Consider the following 13274-nt stretch of genomic DNA (forward strand, 5'->3'; position numbering starts at 1 on the left):
TCAGCTGTGAGAATTGAGGGACTTTTTTCCTTAACTTGTTACCATGGAAACTGGCAACTACATTTAGCTGCCGGTTCTATACACCAATGCTTGCAACCCGACGTTAATTGAATCTTTTTTTTTTTTTAATTAGAGAAGATACTATTGACCAAGGAGCAGCATTAGTCCTTCCTTTGCCTGATGCCATGTGTTTGATTGTATACAAGAGGCTTCACTGCACACGTGTAATTAAACCACCCGAGTCTTGCAATAAAAATGAGAAAACATGATGCGGATCGGCTAGTTGGCAGCCAAACCACTCACAGGAAACATATTTTTCAGACCGCTAATAGTGTTGTCGGTCATCTGTGCCTATTTTGCTAACCACATAACATATGTTATTGGCGCCGAAAAACAGGAACTCGCCGATTTCACACCAAAGTCTGTGGGGTAAATAAGCTTGATGGAAAATTTATTACAAATATAAGCAGAACCTTGGCCTACCCTACATGGCCTGTCTGACAGGTTAGAGCCTCGGGCAATAAATAATGTTATTGTGCTATGGGTGGGCTTGTAGACAGAGCCATTATTGGTTCACAGGAGGCTGGCGTAAGGCCTTTCTATTATAATATTATCAATATGGAATAGTTGAAAGAGGGCACTGAAAAGAGACAACGTTTTTTGAAGGTGCCGGATCAAACTAAAAGGTTAGAAAAAGGGATGAACGGAGGGGGAAGCTCTGGAGGCTTTGTAGGATGTAATAACTAGTAGACTGGATTGAGATAAAATATATCAACTAATTGTAGAGGCATTCTCTGACAAGACGTAATAAAGAAGTGCATCAAAGAACAGAAAGGATACAGTTAGGACGCAGATGCTGCCTACACTTACTTTGGTCAAACTGGGGAGGATATTTTATGTCATAAAACCAGATAACAAAGAGGCAAGATTCCCTTTCCAGCCCTCATCTCTGAAGAGGAACATGTATTGTCAGCTTTCATTATCTCAAGGAAGGATGGGTAAAGCTGCTCTCTGTCAAACTTAGTAATGGTTACAGGAACTATAGTCAAAGATGTTTGTATTCCTGATAAACAGGGTAATGTATACATGACAATTTTTCCTTATGACATTTTCTAAATTGAAAATGGGGAGCTGAAACTATATATCGTTAACTGTGCAACTGGAACATACTGCAGTTGGAATATACTCTGTTTTATATCTTTATCTGGTGTGAGCTAGCTTGTTTGAGGAAAGGGCGGATTTGGGAGATGTTTTTCAGGTGGAGGCGGCAGGATTTGGTGAGGGACTGGATGTGAGGGATGAAGGAGCGAGCAGAATGGAGGGTGACACCAAGTTGTAATCTTTTTAGTCTGGAACAACTATTTTAAGTAATAATTGCACAATAAACTGGCATGCAAAAAAAGGTCAAATAATTACAATAGCTATACATTTACAACTGAATCCTCAGTAGCTGGTAGAGGTGGAGTGGCCCATTGTGTTCCGACGGATGGTTTGTGTCATGTCCTCATACACTGTGTTCTGTGGCAGCCTGGCTGATTGAATCTCACCTCTCTTCTTCTGTTTAATTAAACAAATTAGATAATTAGTAATTATTCAATTTTTTATCCTTAAAGTTTAACAGAATATATTAATGGGTAAATGAATCAAAATTATTTTTAGATGGTTTTCACATAGTTCCACCCCTTCATATCTATAATCTGCAGTCTGACACTGCCCTAGGTTGATGTCTCTTTTGTATTGCTCATGTATTACATTTGATCCAGTTTGGTAGTTCTTGGTAGTCTTCTGATTTGGCTCCTGTTAAGGCCCCACACTGGTTCTGACCCGGCTTGTTTGTGACTCAGCTCCTTCCAGCTGTTTGGCTTCTGACATCCCTAATTCCTGGCTCCAGACTCAGCTTGCTTCACTGACTGGTCCAGTTGTTTCTGTGGTTACTCTCTCTGCTACGGGGTCCTACTGCTATCATTGTCATAACACTAGTCTTTAATACTCATTAATTTGGCTTGCCTGACTGCTCTCCTACCTAGTGAGTCTGGCCTATGTATGCACTCCTTACTGACCCCTGGCTTGCATGATTACCCAGATCATTAGGCATTAAATGATGATATTTAATACTCACATAGCATTTTACCATCGCAAATACAGAATAGGTTGTGAGGGCCAGGAGAATGGCAGTAAAAAAAACAATGGCAATTTCCACTTCGCAGTTGTTGGCACCTAGAGAGAAGAGGAAAATATTTAAAGTGTCATAGTTGGGAACTGCAGGGTTATTAAAATTTACAAGCTTAAAATTACTTGACATTTGTATTTCATTTTGCATGCGGTACACTAAACATTGGAGGGCTTTATCACTTGGCTAGATGGTAGATGTTCTCAGTTTCACTTGCATGGGTCAGAACTGTTCCTTTCCTGCACTAAGTAGATCTAAAATGTTGAAACATCTACTATATGTAGGTGGAACATGCAGGGCTGTGCATTTTCAACCCTATGGTATATCTAAAACAGCAATATTCAAATTAAGGAGTCCTCAAGACCATAGCAGGGTAGGTTTCTCGTAGCTCTCCCCCTTTTGGGGTTTAGTTTTATGGACGGATAGGATTAGCTATGCATAAATAGGGCACTAGCCACATAGCTAGCCCCAAACAGTCTTTAGTGGGTGGGAAGTGGGTGTAGTCAAACAGCAATTAGTGGCCTAGGGAAGCGTGAAGACTCTTTGTCGAACCCAGGCATTGGAGTACTTTTTTTTCTAAAATTATTTTAAAACATTAATTTGACTCTAGGACCAGATCTTTGTTTTTTGTTAAATCTGAATTTAAAGGATTGAATCAATGAGGCCAAATATATGTATATAGTAGATACAACTCAACTGTTTAAAAAAAGCACAGTAAGCAATTCAGTGGGCTAACTAAACCTCATGGAACAATCGTACTTCCTACAATATAAATGCGCATAAAATGCTACCATGGAAAACCCTTCCCTGAAAGATATATATATACACATACATATATATATCTATATACATACATATATATTTTTATTATTCCAAAATAGAGCATCACATCAGAACCGTACAAAATATAAATAAGATATGAAACATACAATAATCATAAAACATCCACCCAACAGATGTATACAATTCAATAAATATATTTTTGTCCATACATTTCTGTCCATTGAATCCTTTGGGTAATCTCCACTAGACTTAACTAACTGTACACACAGTACAAGAACCAATTAAACACACCGCACATATACAGCCAAGCAAGCAAAACCATAGCAAGGACATTTAAGCCTCCCAATGCTGCCACAGTAACCACTTCAAGTTATGTGAACAGTAGAGTTCAATCAACATAAACTGTAACAGATACATGTTTCTAACTGAGTTGGCTGAGACCCCAGAATACTGCCCAATACTCGTAATCAAGGCCCTTATTTCTAAATTCCTTATCGAGTCCCACAAACCAGATGAGAATTGGCAAGGGGTGAGGAGAACGACTAGTCTATGGGCTGCTCTGACTTGAATATTTTGTGTCACAAATGTGTGTTTTGTTTGCAGTTTCGTAGACCAGAGTATCTAGAGCAAAAGGACTATCTGTACTTATCCTTGAATATCTATCCAAATGAATATCAATTCTTATAAATCAACCATTTTCTTAATATGACTAAGAAAGTAATTATGTACTTTACTGCACAGGATTTTCTGGAATATGGTAAAAAAAAAAATTCACATTGCATTGCATTTATAGAAACAGACAATTGATTTACATAACAACAGTTTAGGTATATAAAAGGACCAGCTAGAAGAAACTATGGAAGGTTGGCCCATAAGAATGCGCAATTAAAAATATGAACATTGATTCATCACAGATCAACAAATGACATTTGTATGGTGTCAACAAAGTTAGGATTAAAAAAACAAACAGAAATCTACTGCTATCAAGTGAAAAATGCACATTAGTATTCATGGTTGCACACCCAAGGCCAGCCATGGTACCCAGATTACATCCACAATCTACAGGGACTTGCCCAGCACCTAGATCGCATCCACTGGACTTGCCCACCAATCAGATCACACACACAGGACTTGCCCAGCACCCAGATCAACCTCATAGGACTTGCCCAGCACCCAGATTGCACTCATAGGTTTTGGAGCAACACTCAGATTGCTTCCACAGGACTTGCACCAGCACCCAAGTTATATCTAAATTACTTGTTTAGCACCCATATTGCAGATATAGGCAGGGGCGTAACTAGAAACCACAGGTACCTGGTGCGAAAATTGCCCCTGGGCCCCCTCAACTTCAATAGCTGATCTGTGCCTTCTTTGCCCCCTTCAAACATAAAATATATGTAAACACACTTACTCATACTCACTAACACACATGTACACATTAATTCCAACACACACTCCATCTCACCCCACTTACACATCCATGCTCACACACACACACAAGTACACATCAATGCTCACACACACACAAGTACACACCCATGTTCACACACACACACACACACGTACACATCCATGCTCACACACACACAAATACACATCCATGCTCACACACACACAATTACACATCCAAAAAACACAATATGTGAAGCACAAAATGTTATAGCCAATGTAAACCAACCCCATATAGTGAAATAGTGCTGAAAGAAACACAATGGACAAACTCCCCAATTGTCCCAAAAGTAATAACAATAAAATACCAAACAAAAATGTGTCTGCGAACCCCAAAAAATGAAATAACTAAAATATATGTGAACCAATAGTTTAAATGGAAAATTACATTGCGAACAGGGCAACTATATACTCATATATAAGCTGTATATTCTTACAATCTATATAATAGGATTCCCTTAGGTGGCTTATAAGTAAGAAATGCCCATGAGTTGATCTTTTTTAGGATAAAAAATGCCATTTTTTCAGTAAGCGGAGACAGGTACAAGGCGTCGCAGGGGTCACACATCTGGCCCCGTAGAGGCATGGGGCCCCTTCGCTGCCACCCCTGTAGTTATGCCAGTGCATATAGGACATGCCAGAGTACCCAGTTTGGCATTACACAGCGATTGTAATATAAAGTAATATCTACTGACCATTATTGGCAATAACGGTAATCATTGTTCCTTCACTACATATGTCTTCTTTCGCCTTGATTTCTCCTTTGCAAGAGTAAAGGTCAGTATCATTTAAAGTCAGATTGTTCAGTGTGACATTGAAATCCAAATATGTCCCGGACAGAACAAGGTTGGTTTGAAAGTCTGATCGTATGTCAACCTTGTTAAAGTTATCTATATTCATTATAGAAGAGTGGCGTTTTAGGAGATGGACCCGTGTTATTTTCTCCTGTGATGTTATAGAGCACCGCAACGTAGCCAATTTCCCAGATTGAACTAAAATGGTTTTTGGATATTGCATTATGCCATCCTGACATTTACCTAAAAAAAAAAAATGTCAGGCTGAATCTGTAATGAAACTGTCATTTTTTCTGTTCTTTGTTCATTAAAAAAGAAAAAATCCAAAACATTTCATACTCACCAACTTAACTATGAATTATGGCTAACTCTACCATAAGGCAAACCAGGCATGTAATTGTGAGAGCTGTAAATTTAGGGTGCTCTACACTCTATCCATTTTCAAATATATTCCACCCAAATTATGATTTTGAGCTGTCTAAAAATACTTTGAAATGGTAAAATCCCACCAGTGTTTTTACATCTGGAATGTGTATCAAACCGTAAACTCCTGTTGACTTGCATTGTTATAGACTGATCTGTACTAACCGGTTTTGGGAGCCACAATAAGAATAGTCCCTTCTCCACAGATGTCTTCTTCAGCTACTGTTTCGCCATCACAGTAGTAGATATCAGTGTCGTCCTCCGTCAGATTATGCAGTGTTACACTGAAATCACCAACTGATCCAGACAGATTAAGATGATTTCCATAAAAGTTTACTTTGTTTTTGTTTATATACATTATTTTTGTGAAGCGTTTCTTTAGATGCACCCCCGTTATGGGATCTTTTGTTGTGGCATTGCAGAAAATAGTGGCTGATCTTCCAGGCTGGACTAATATGCGCTTTGGATATTGGTTTATCCCACCTTTGTATTTCTCTAAAAAAAAAATAAGAGCATTAGTTACACATGACATAAAAGACAATAATAAAACCTTTCTTGAGTTGTATTAATTAAATCTGGCATAGTATAAATAGTATTTGGAAAGAAGAGATTCTAATTTAGATGTAATGCAAAGGCTTTCATATTATCGTACAAGCCAAGCCCCTGTTAATATATAAATAAAAGTATAATTGATATTTATCGTTTTATATGGCACCATCATATTCTGTACAATGGGTAAACAGGACATAAAAAGTAATATAAAACAATATAAAACAATTTGATTTACATAAACAACAGGTGAGGAGGGCCCTGCTCAAATGATCTTACAATCTAGAGGGAGTTAGGTAGTATCCCACACAGGGGCGGACTGAGACCATCCAGGGCCACGGGCAACAAAAACTCATGGGGTCCCTGTGGTGATGCCCCTCCCTTAGCCACGCTCTATCATGGCCATGCCTCTTCTTGGTCATATCTATTTTTGAGTATTTGTAGTAAAACAAAAGATAGGTTTTATGGTTTCCACACATAACATAAATATAATTATATATAATATATAATTATTGGCAGCATTTGAAAAATAATTAATACAAAATATATAAATACAGAAACTCAATCTGAAAAATATAAATATACCGTATTTGCTTGATTATAAGACAAGGTCTACAAGACTAACATCCAGGTCCCCTGCAGCACTGCGGGGTATCCTCCTCTGTGGCGGCCGGTGGACACACAGTCAATGTCCGTTGCTGCTGACACTTCTGCCGGGGCTTCTATGATGGAGCACCGGCGTGACATGACCTTTTGGTGCTCCACTATAGAATCCCCGCAGCAGCGGAGGTTGTCTACGCGCATCGCGCAGACGTTCACCGGCTGCCAGAGAGGAGGATCCCCTGCAGCGCTGCAGGGGACCTGGATCCTCCTCTCTGGCAGCCAGTGAGCGATGTGCGCAGACAACCTCCGCTGCTACATGATACTTCCTCCGGAGCTTCTATGAGCACTGGCGTGATGTGACCTTGTGGCGCTCAGTCATGGAAGTCTCGGGTAGCAGCAGAGGTTGTGTGCACGCATCATGCAGACGTCCGCTGGCTGGCCCCACTTGACATCAGGCAGTCTGGAGCATGTGGGAAAAGTCTAGGGATGCATCGGTAAGTCGTGGGGGGGGGCATATAGGGTTATAAGTCATATCAGAGGGGCAGATTGGTAAAAGGGGGTATAAGGCATATCTGTGGGGCCGAGTGGTAAATAGGGGTATCAGGCAAATCAGGGGAGCAGAATGGCATATCAGGGGTATAAGACATTTCAGAGGGGGCAGAGTGTCATATAGGGGGTACATGGCATAACTATGGGTCAGAGTTGCAAGCCGTGGGGTAGATGTGCATAACTGGGGGGCAGGTTGGCAAATAAAAGGAAATAAAAACAAGAAATGCATTTTTCTAAATCATAGTTTTTACTAAATATGAAAAAAATTGTTTGCATGTGAATTAATATTTACTAATAAAACTTTTTACTATAGGGTAGTCTTATATTAAGGGCTTTTTTTTGTTTTCAAAATTAATATTCAATTTGGGGGGTCGTCTTATAATAATATGGTACTTACTGTGACATAACTGACATCACTATACACTGATCCAGACATGTACAGTGGTAAAGCCTAACTGCCATCACTATATACTGAGCCAGATATTGATGGTAGTAAAGGATAACTGGAATCAATATATACTGAGCCAGACATTGACCGTGCTAGAGCATAACTACAATCACTATATACTGAGCCAGACATTGACGCTGCTAGAGCATAAAAGCCACCACAATATACTGAGCCAGACATTGACAGTGGTACAGCATAACTACTATCACTATATACTGAGCAAGTCGTTGACTGTGGTACAGAATAACTGCCATTACTATATACTGAGCCAGACATTGAAGGTGGTACAGCAAAACTGCCATCACTATATACTGTGCAAGGCATTGATGGTGATACAGCATAACTGCCATCGCTATATACTGAGCCATAGATTGGCGGTGGTACAGCATAACTGCCATCACTATATACTGTGCCAGGCATTGACGGTGATACAGCATAACTGCCATCACTATTTACTGAGCCAGACACCGACGATGGTACCACAATCAATGCCTGGCTTAGTATATACTGATAAGAGTTAAGGTTCACTGTACACTTAGCTGCCATCACTTTAGGCTGAGCCATGCACTTATGGCTCCTTTTCTGTCTTAATCTGTTTCGCATACTCCTCTTCTTTTGCTTACTTTTCTATCTTTTTTAAGAAACCGCCTTCTGGTCTGGCAGTGGGCATGGCTTCAGTGCTGAGCGCTAAAATATGACATCAAATCCCAACACACAAAGACATTCATGCTCACACACACACACTTATACATACACATTCATGCTCACACGCACTTATACATACACATTAATGATTACTTACACATTAATGCCCACATCCATGCAAACATACATACCCAAAGGGACAAATGGAGATCATTGGATAAGCAGATAGACTGAATAGGAGATTAGTATTTAGAGATGAGTGAGGAGATATAATAGGTCAACCACTTGAAAGTAAGAATCAGGATTTTGAAATGAATCCTAAAGCACACAGGAAGCCAGTGAAAAGACTGACAGATGGGAGAGGTGTTAGCAAAGCAATGTGAGAGGAAGAAAAGTCTGGTAGCAGCCTTCATGGTGAGACAGGTGAGGCGGGTATGAGGAAGACCAGCTAAGACAGAGTTACAATAGTCAAGACGGAAGACAACGAGGGCATGGACAAGAGCCTTAGTGGCATATTGTGTTTAGAAGGGACGAATGTGGGCAATGTTTTTAAGATGGAGGCAGCAGTTTTTTGAGACAGAATGGATATGGAGGGTGAATGAGAGGATAGGGGGGGTGATTGCACCATTGAGAAAAACTGTCTAGGGACGTCAGCATTGGAGGGAGGGAAGATAAGAAGTTGGGTTTTGTAGAGACTGAGTTTTAGGAAACGTGCAGACATTCAGTTACAGACAAAGGCGAGGCAGTTAGTTACACGATCTCATAGAAAGGGAGCAAGAGAGGATAGGTAGATCTAAGTGTCATCGGCATAAAATAAATGTAAATCTATAAATATATTAACTCAGGATTACGATTCTGTAGAAATGTAATGCGATCAACAAGCCTATAGATTTGAATAGTAATACCTAACAGAGCCTTTAATATTTTATAGGTGCAAACGGACGCAAATGTCTCATTACCAGCAAGCAATGCCGTAGGACACCTAGGGACACTTAAGGACTTAGGCCTAGCATTTCCACATGCTTTGCATGTTTACAGTGTAATGTTTTTAGACTGAACCCTACTTTGTTCACATTTTGGCACTTTTAAGGGTATACCGTATATTTATGTGCCTGTGTACACTACATTACAGAGATGCTACTTGATTGGAGTATCTGTAATAAAGTTGTGGTCCCATAGTAAAGTATTATGTTATTTTTACTTTACATAGGATTACCTGCACTTGTTACTGGTTGTCAGCCTGATGTGACCTTGCTAAAAGTCACCACTGATGTAATGGCCATGGTGTATATGCTGTATAAAGATTTAACTGGCTGGATACCCCTCGTGAAGAACCGCATAATAAATATATTTGGGGGCATTATTCAGAATACAGAAGCTCAGTGGTAACACATTCTCAGTTCTCTCTTGAAACGGTATGTAAGAATAATAACAACAGCTAAACGCTATTGAAAATAATACCGTAATTCATGCTATTTACATTATGCCGTAATTAAACTTAATCAATTAAACAGAGTATATCACCTTAACCAGTAAGTCCTACTCACTCGTACCTATGTTTGACCTTAAATTATGTATTTTCCAGCATGCCCCACTCAGTTCCATTAACCAAAGCTTCATACTTTTTCTGTAATTACTTATTCAAAGCATTCCTGATGTGTGTGGAGTCTTGCTCCTTGGAAGTAGTATGTTCTTTTGTGAGAGTCTCCAAGGTCTTTGACACCACAGTCCACATACATACATTATTATTATTTATTGATTTATGAGGCACCATCGTATTCCATAGAATTGTACATGACAAGTAATGCATCACACAACAATTTTGACTTAGATAGAAAAAAGAAACTAGGGACCTGGTCGGATGAGGTTACAATGCACTTATAATCCTCTCCATTCTGTCACAAAATTCATGTTGGGCACATACAGTGATGTTTATACTTTGTTCCGGAATGCAATCAGTAAAGGTTAACATTTGTTCTATACAGTTGCTAGAAAATTTCCAAACACAATGTATAAATACCATTTTGACCTATTATAAAATGGCACCATGACATTTGACATAGCTGACCTAACTTCTTTTAGCACATTTTTAGAAGAATACACTGTTACTAGCAGTTGTGTGTGAGTTGATATTATATGTGTGTGTGTATATATATAAATATATAAATATAAATATATATATATGCCTTTTTCTTTCCTTTTGAAAGTTTAACTTTTTTACAAGAAACAGTTGGCCGCTGTTCTGTTAACAACTTTACAGATAATTCTACTTCTTTTATATAAGAAAAAAAATTGTAAATATGAGAGCATAGATCAAAGCATTGTACATACCTTGAAAACAGGTTCCTGTCGCAAGTGAGAAAAAACAGAGCAAACACAAAGAGCTTAACATCTTGCTTCTACCTCAAGTTTGTGGTTAAGAATGAAAAAGGAGCTCAAACTTAACCAGCAAACACACAGAAAAAGGGCGCTCTCCCAAGCTACATACATACTGTAAGAAATGATAATTCCTACGCACAACTAATAGATTTTTATGCATCTTTTTTCTTTAACTTTTAAAAATGCATCATCCATTTGAAATGGATTTCAATGTATTACAAGGAGTGCTGCATACATTGGTGGTGCTCTGTAAAGAAAATATAATAATAATAATACTTTGTATTAAACTTGACTGATGCATAAAGTATGATAAAAGAGGCATAGAAATGACTATTCTGTATGGATTAAAGTTAAGAAACCAAGGCAATGTAGCAGATTTTATCTGTGTATATACAATGTAGTCACAAGCAAAGGAAGAGGTTAACAATATCATGTTATAGATCAGTTTTACATAGTCATCTAAAAAATTAAATTACAAGATAAATGGAAATACGTAATTTTAAAATAGAAGCATAGAATTTGATGGCAGATTAAGAAGCCATCTAGTTGCCCATTTTTCCTGGTGTAGACACTCAGACATTTATTAGTCCTTGGTCTTGCCTTAGATTCAGGATAGCCATACGCCTATCCATGCGCCTATCCATGCATGTTTACATTCCCTCCCTGTGTTAGCTTCTACCACGATTGATGGGAGGCTGTCGATTTGTCTTCTAGTTTCTCCTTAAATTACATCTAAACCTAAGACATTTCACCTTTAGACTACAGCCTCTTGTTCTAAGATTTCTCTTGTGAAATTAACTTGTACTGTGTTATATCCCTTCAAGTATTTAATTCATTTTTTATATTACATGTCCTCTTTCTCTTCTTTTATCCAGGCTATACATTTTGGGATGGGGTCTCCAGAACTGTACACAATACTGTAGGTGAGGTCTGACCAGAGATATGTAAAGTGGCAGAACCTCCTCCCTCTGATTACCTTTAAGTCCTCAGAAATAAGTACGCGTGCCCCAATGCTACATTCTGCCTTAGGAGGTTTACATCCTAGGTGCATTATTTTACATTTATCAACATTAAACTGTAGCCTCCACATTGGCAACCATTTTTCTAATTTGACTGGTCCCACCAATAATGTCTACCCTGTTACAGACCTTTGTAACATCTTCAAAAAGACATACCTTACCATTAAGACCTTTTGTAATTTCCATAATCAAAATAGTAAAAAGTATAGGTCCCGATACTGATCCCTGAAGTACACCACTAGTAACAAGTCCTGCTTTTGAGTATAGAGTTAGTTACCTCATCAAAAAATAAATTACATTTGACAAGATCTACGTGCAGTCCATGCTGTTTCTGATCTTGCAAACCATTAAGATACTTAACGATCTTTCCCATTATTATTGTTTCCACTAACAATGATGTAAGGTGTATATGATTAATAGATCAATGACATCAGTCTAGAACATTGAGAATGTCAAAAAGAAAAGGTATATTTAGAATCTCTGAAGTGCATCAAAAGTTATATGTCACAAAAGGATGGAACTACCTGACGGACAAAGTAAATGGATAGCCAAAAAGACAATACAGGTACCACCATGTTAAGTTAATCCTTTTTTTTTTGTTATTATTATTTTTAACAGAAAAGGAGGTAAAAGAAGTAATTTGTTGAGTTGTTGGTCATGAATGATTGAGCTAATGTACAGCTACCCTAAGAAGAGTGGAACATTGGTTCAGAGTTTTGAGTCTTCTGCCCCCTAGGGGCTACATTGTGTATAGTGGTGGGATGTGACACTACTCTATATGGGTTATATTGGGTTTATATTGGTGGTCAACCTTTGGCCACAGTTTTATTACAAATCCATCCAAAGACCACAGAGTAAGGTAAACAAAGGAGGACATCTCCTTAAAACATGTGACATTGCTCAACTGTGGTATAGAAAACCTCAGGGCACATTTTAGTACCAAGAATCCCAGGTAGCTGCATCAGGAATATAACCCTGGAATAAAAAAGACAAGTCCCATATTTACTTATTTCCCAGTTTGTTCATTTGTATGTACTGTGCATGTGGAGTTTCTTGAAGGGATGAGTGCAAGGAGGACTGGGGCCAGGCATCAGATCTGTGTCTATTTGTCTGTGGACCAAACAAGAGCATAAAATGGTGATGTACTACAGTCTGGAAATGAATTATTTCCCACACAACACCGGTGTGTTTGTGTTATACTGGCAACATGAAAGGCATACCCTTTATTATAGTGTGTTAAACTGGCAACATGGAATAGCAAAAGGGGTATAACATTATTGGCTGAATTTACTTTCTTAACTCATCCACTTTGGTGGCTTCCATCATGAGACTCAAATCAAAGAGATGGTGAAAATAAAATTTTATTGTTTTCATCAAACGTTATTTTCTACAGCAACCATCACACAGATATCACAAAGGTCACAGAGAACCTCCATCAAATGGTGACTTGAGTTCAGACACTG

General features: G+C 38.5%; 1 protein-coding gene across 1 annotated transcript; it reads right to left on the reverse strand.

Moving 5' to 3' along the window:
- Positions 1-1386: 1386 nt before the first annotated feature.
- On the reverse strand, positions 1387-10816 carry LOC128471928 (uncharacterized). Its single transcript, XM_053453925.1, has 5 exons — positions 10745-10816; positions 5785-6114; positions 5098-5439; positions 2120-2217; positions 1387-1557 (listed from the first exon to the last, which is right to left on the reverse strand). Exons 1-5 carry the CDS (start codon positions 10803-10805, stop codon positions 1444-1446), a joined length of 945 nt encoding a protein of 314 aa, XP_053309900.1. The 5' UTR covers positions 10806-10816; the 3' UTR covers positions 1387-1443.
- Between the last annotated feature and the right edge of the window lie 2458 nt (positions 10817-13274).

The sequence above is a fragment of the Spea bombifrons genome, chromosome 13 (genome assembly GCF_027358695.1).
Source record: "Spea bombifrons isolate aSpeBom1 chromosome 13, aSpeBom1.2.pri, whole genome shotgun sequence".
Classification (NCBI taxonomy): Eukaryota; Metazoa; Chordata; class Amphibia; order Anura; family Pelobatidae; genus Spea; species Spea bombifrons.

What these genes read in the sequence shown, in the direction of transcription:
- LOC128471928 (XM_053453925.1), bottom strand. Translation starts at nt 10,805, where the DNA reads ATGTTAAGCTCTTTGTGTTTGCTCTGTTTTTTCTCACTTGCGACAGGA. An exon ending in TATTGTGGCTCCCAAAACCG is followed by an intron (nt 5,440 to 5,784) that starts GTTAGTACAGAT and finishes TTTTTTTTTTAG; the next exon opens with GTAAATGTCAGGATGGCATA. An exon ending in TTGCGATGGTAAAATGCTAT is followed by an intron (nt 1,558 to 2,119) that starts GTGAGTATTAAA and finishes TTAATTAAACAG; the next exon opens with AAGAAGAGAGGTGAGATTCA.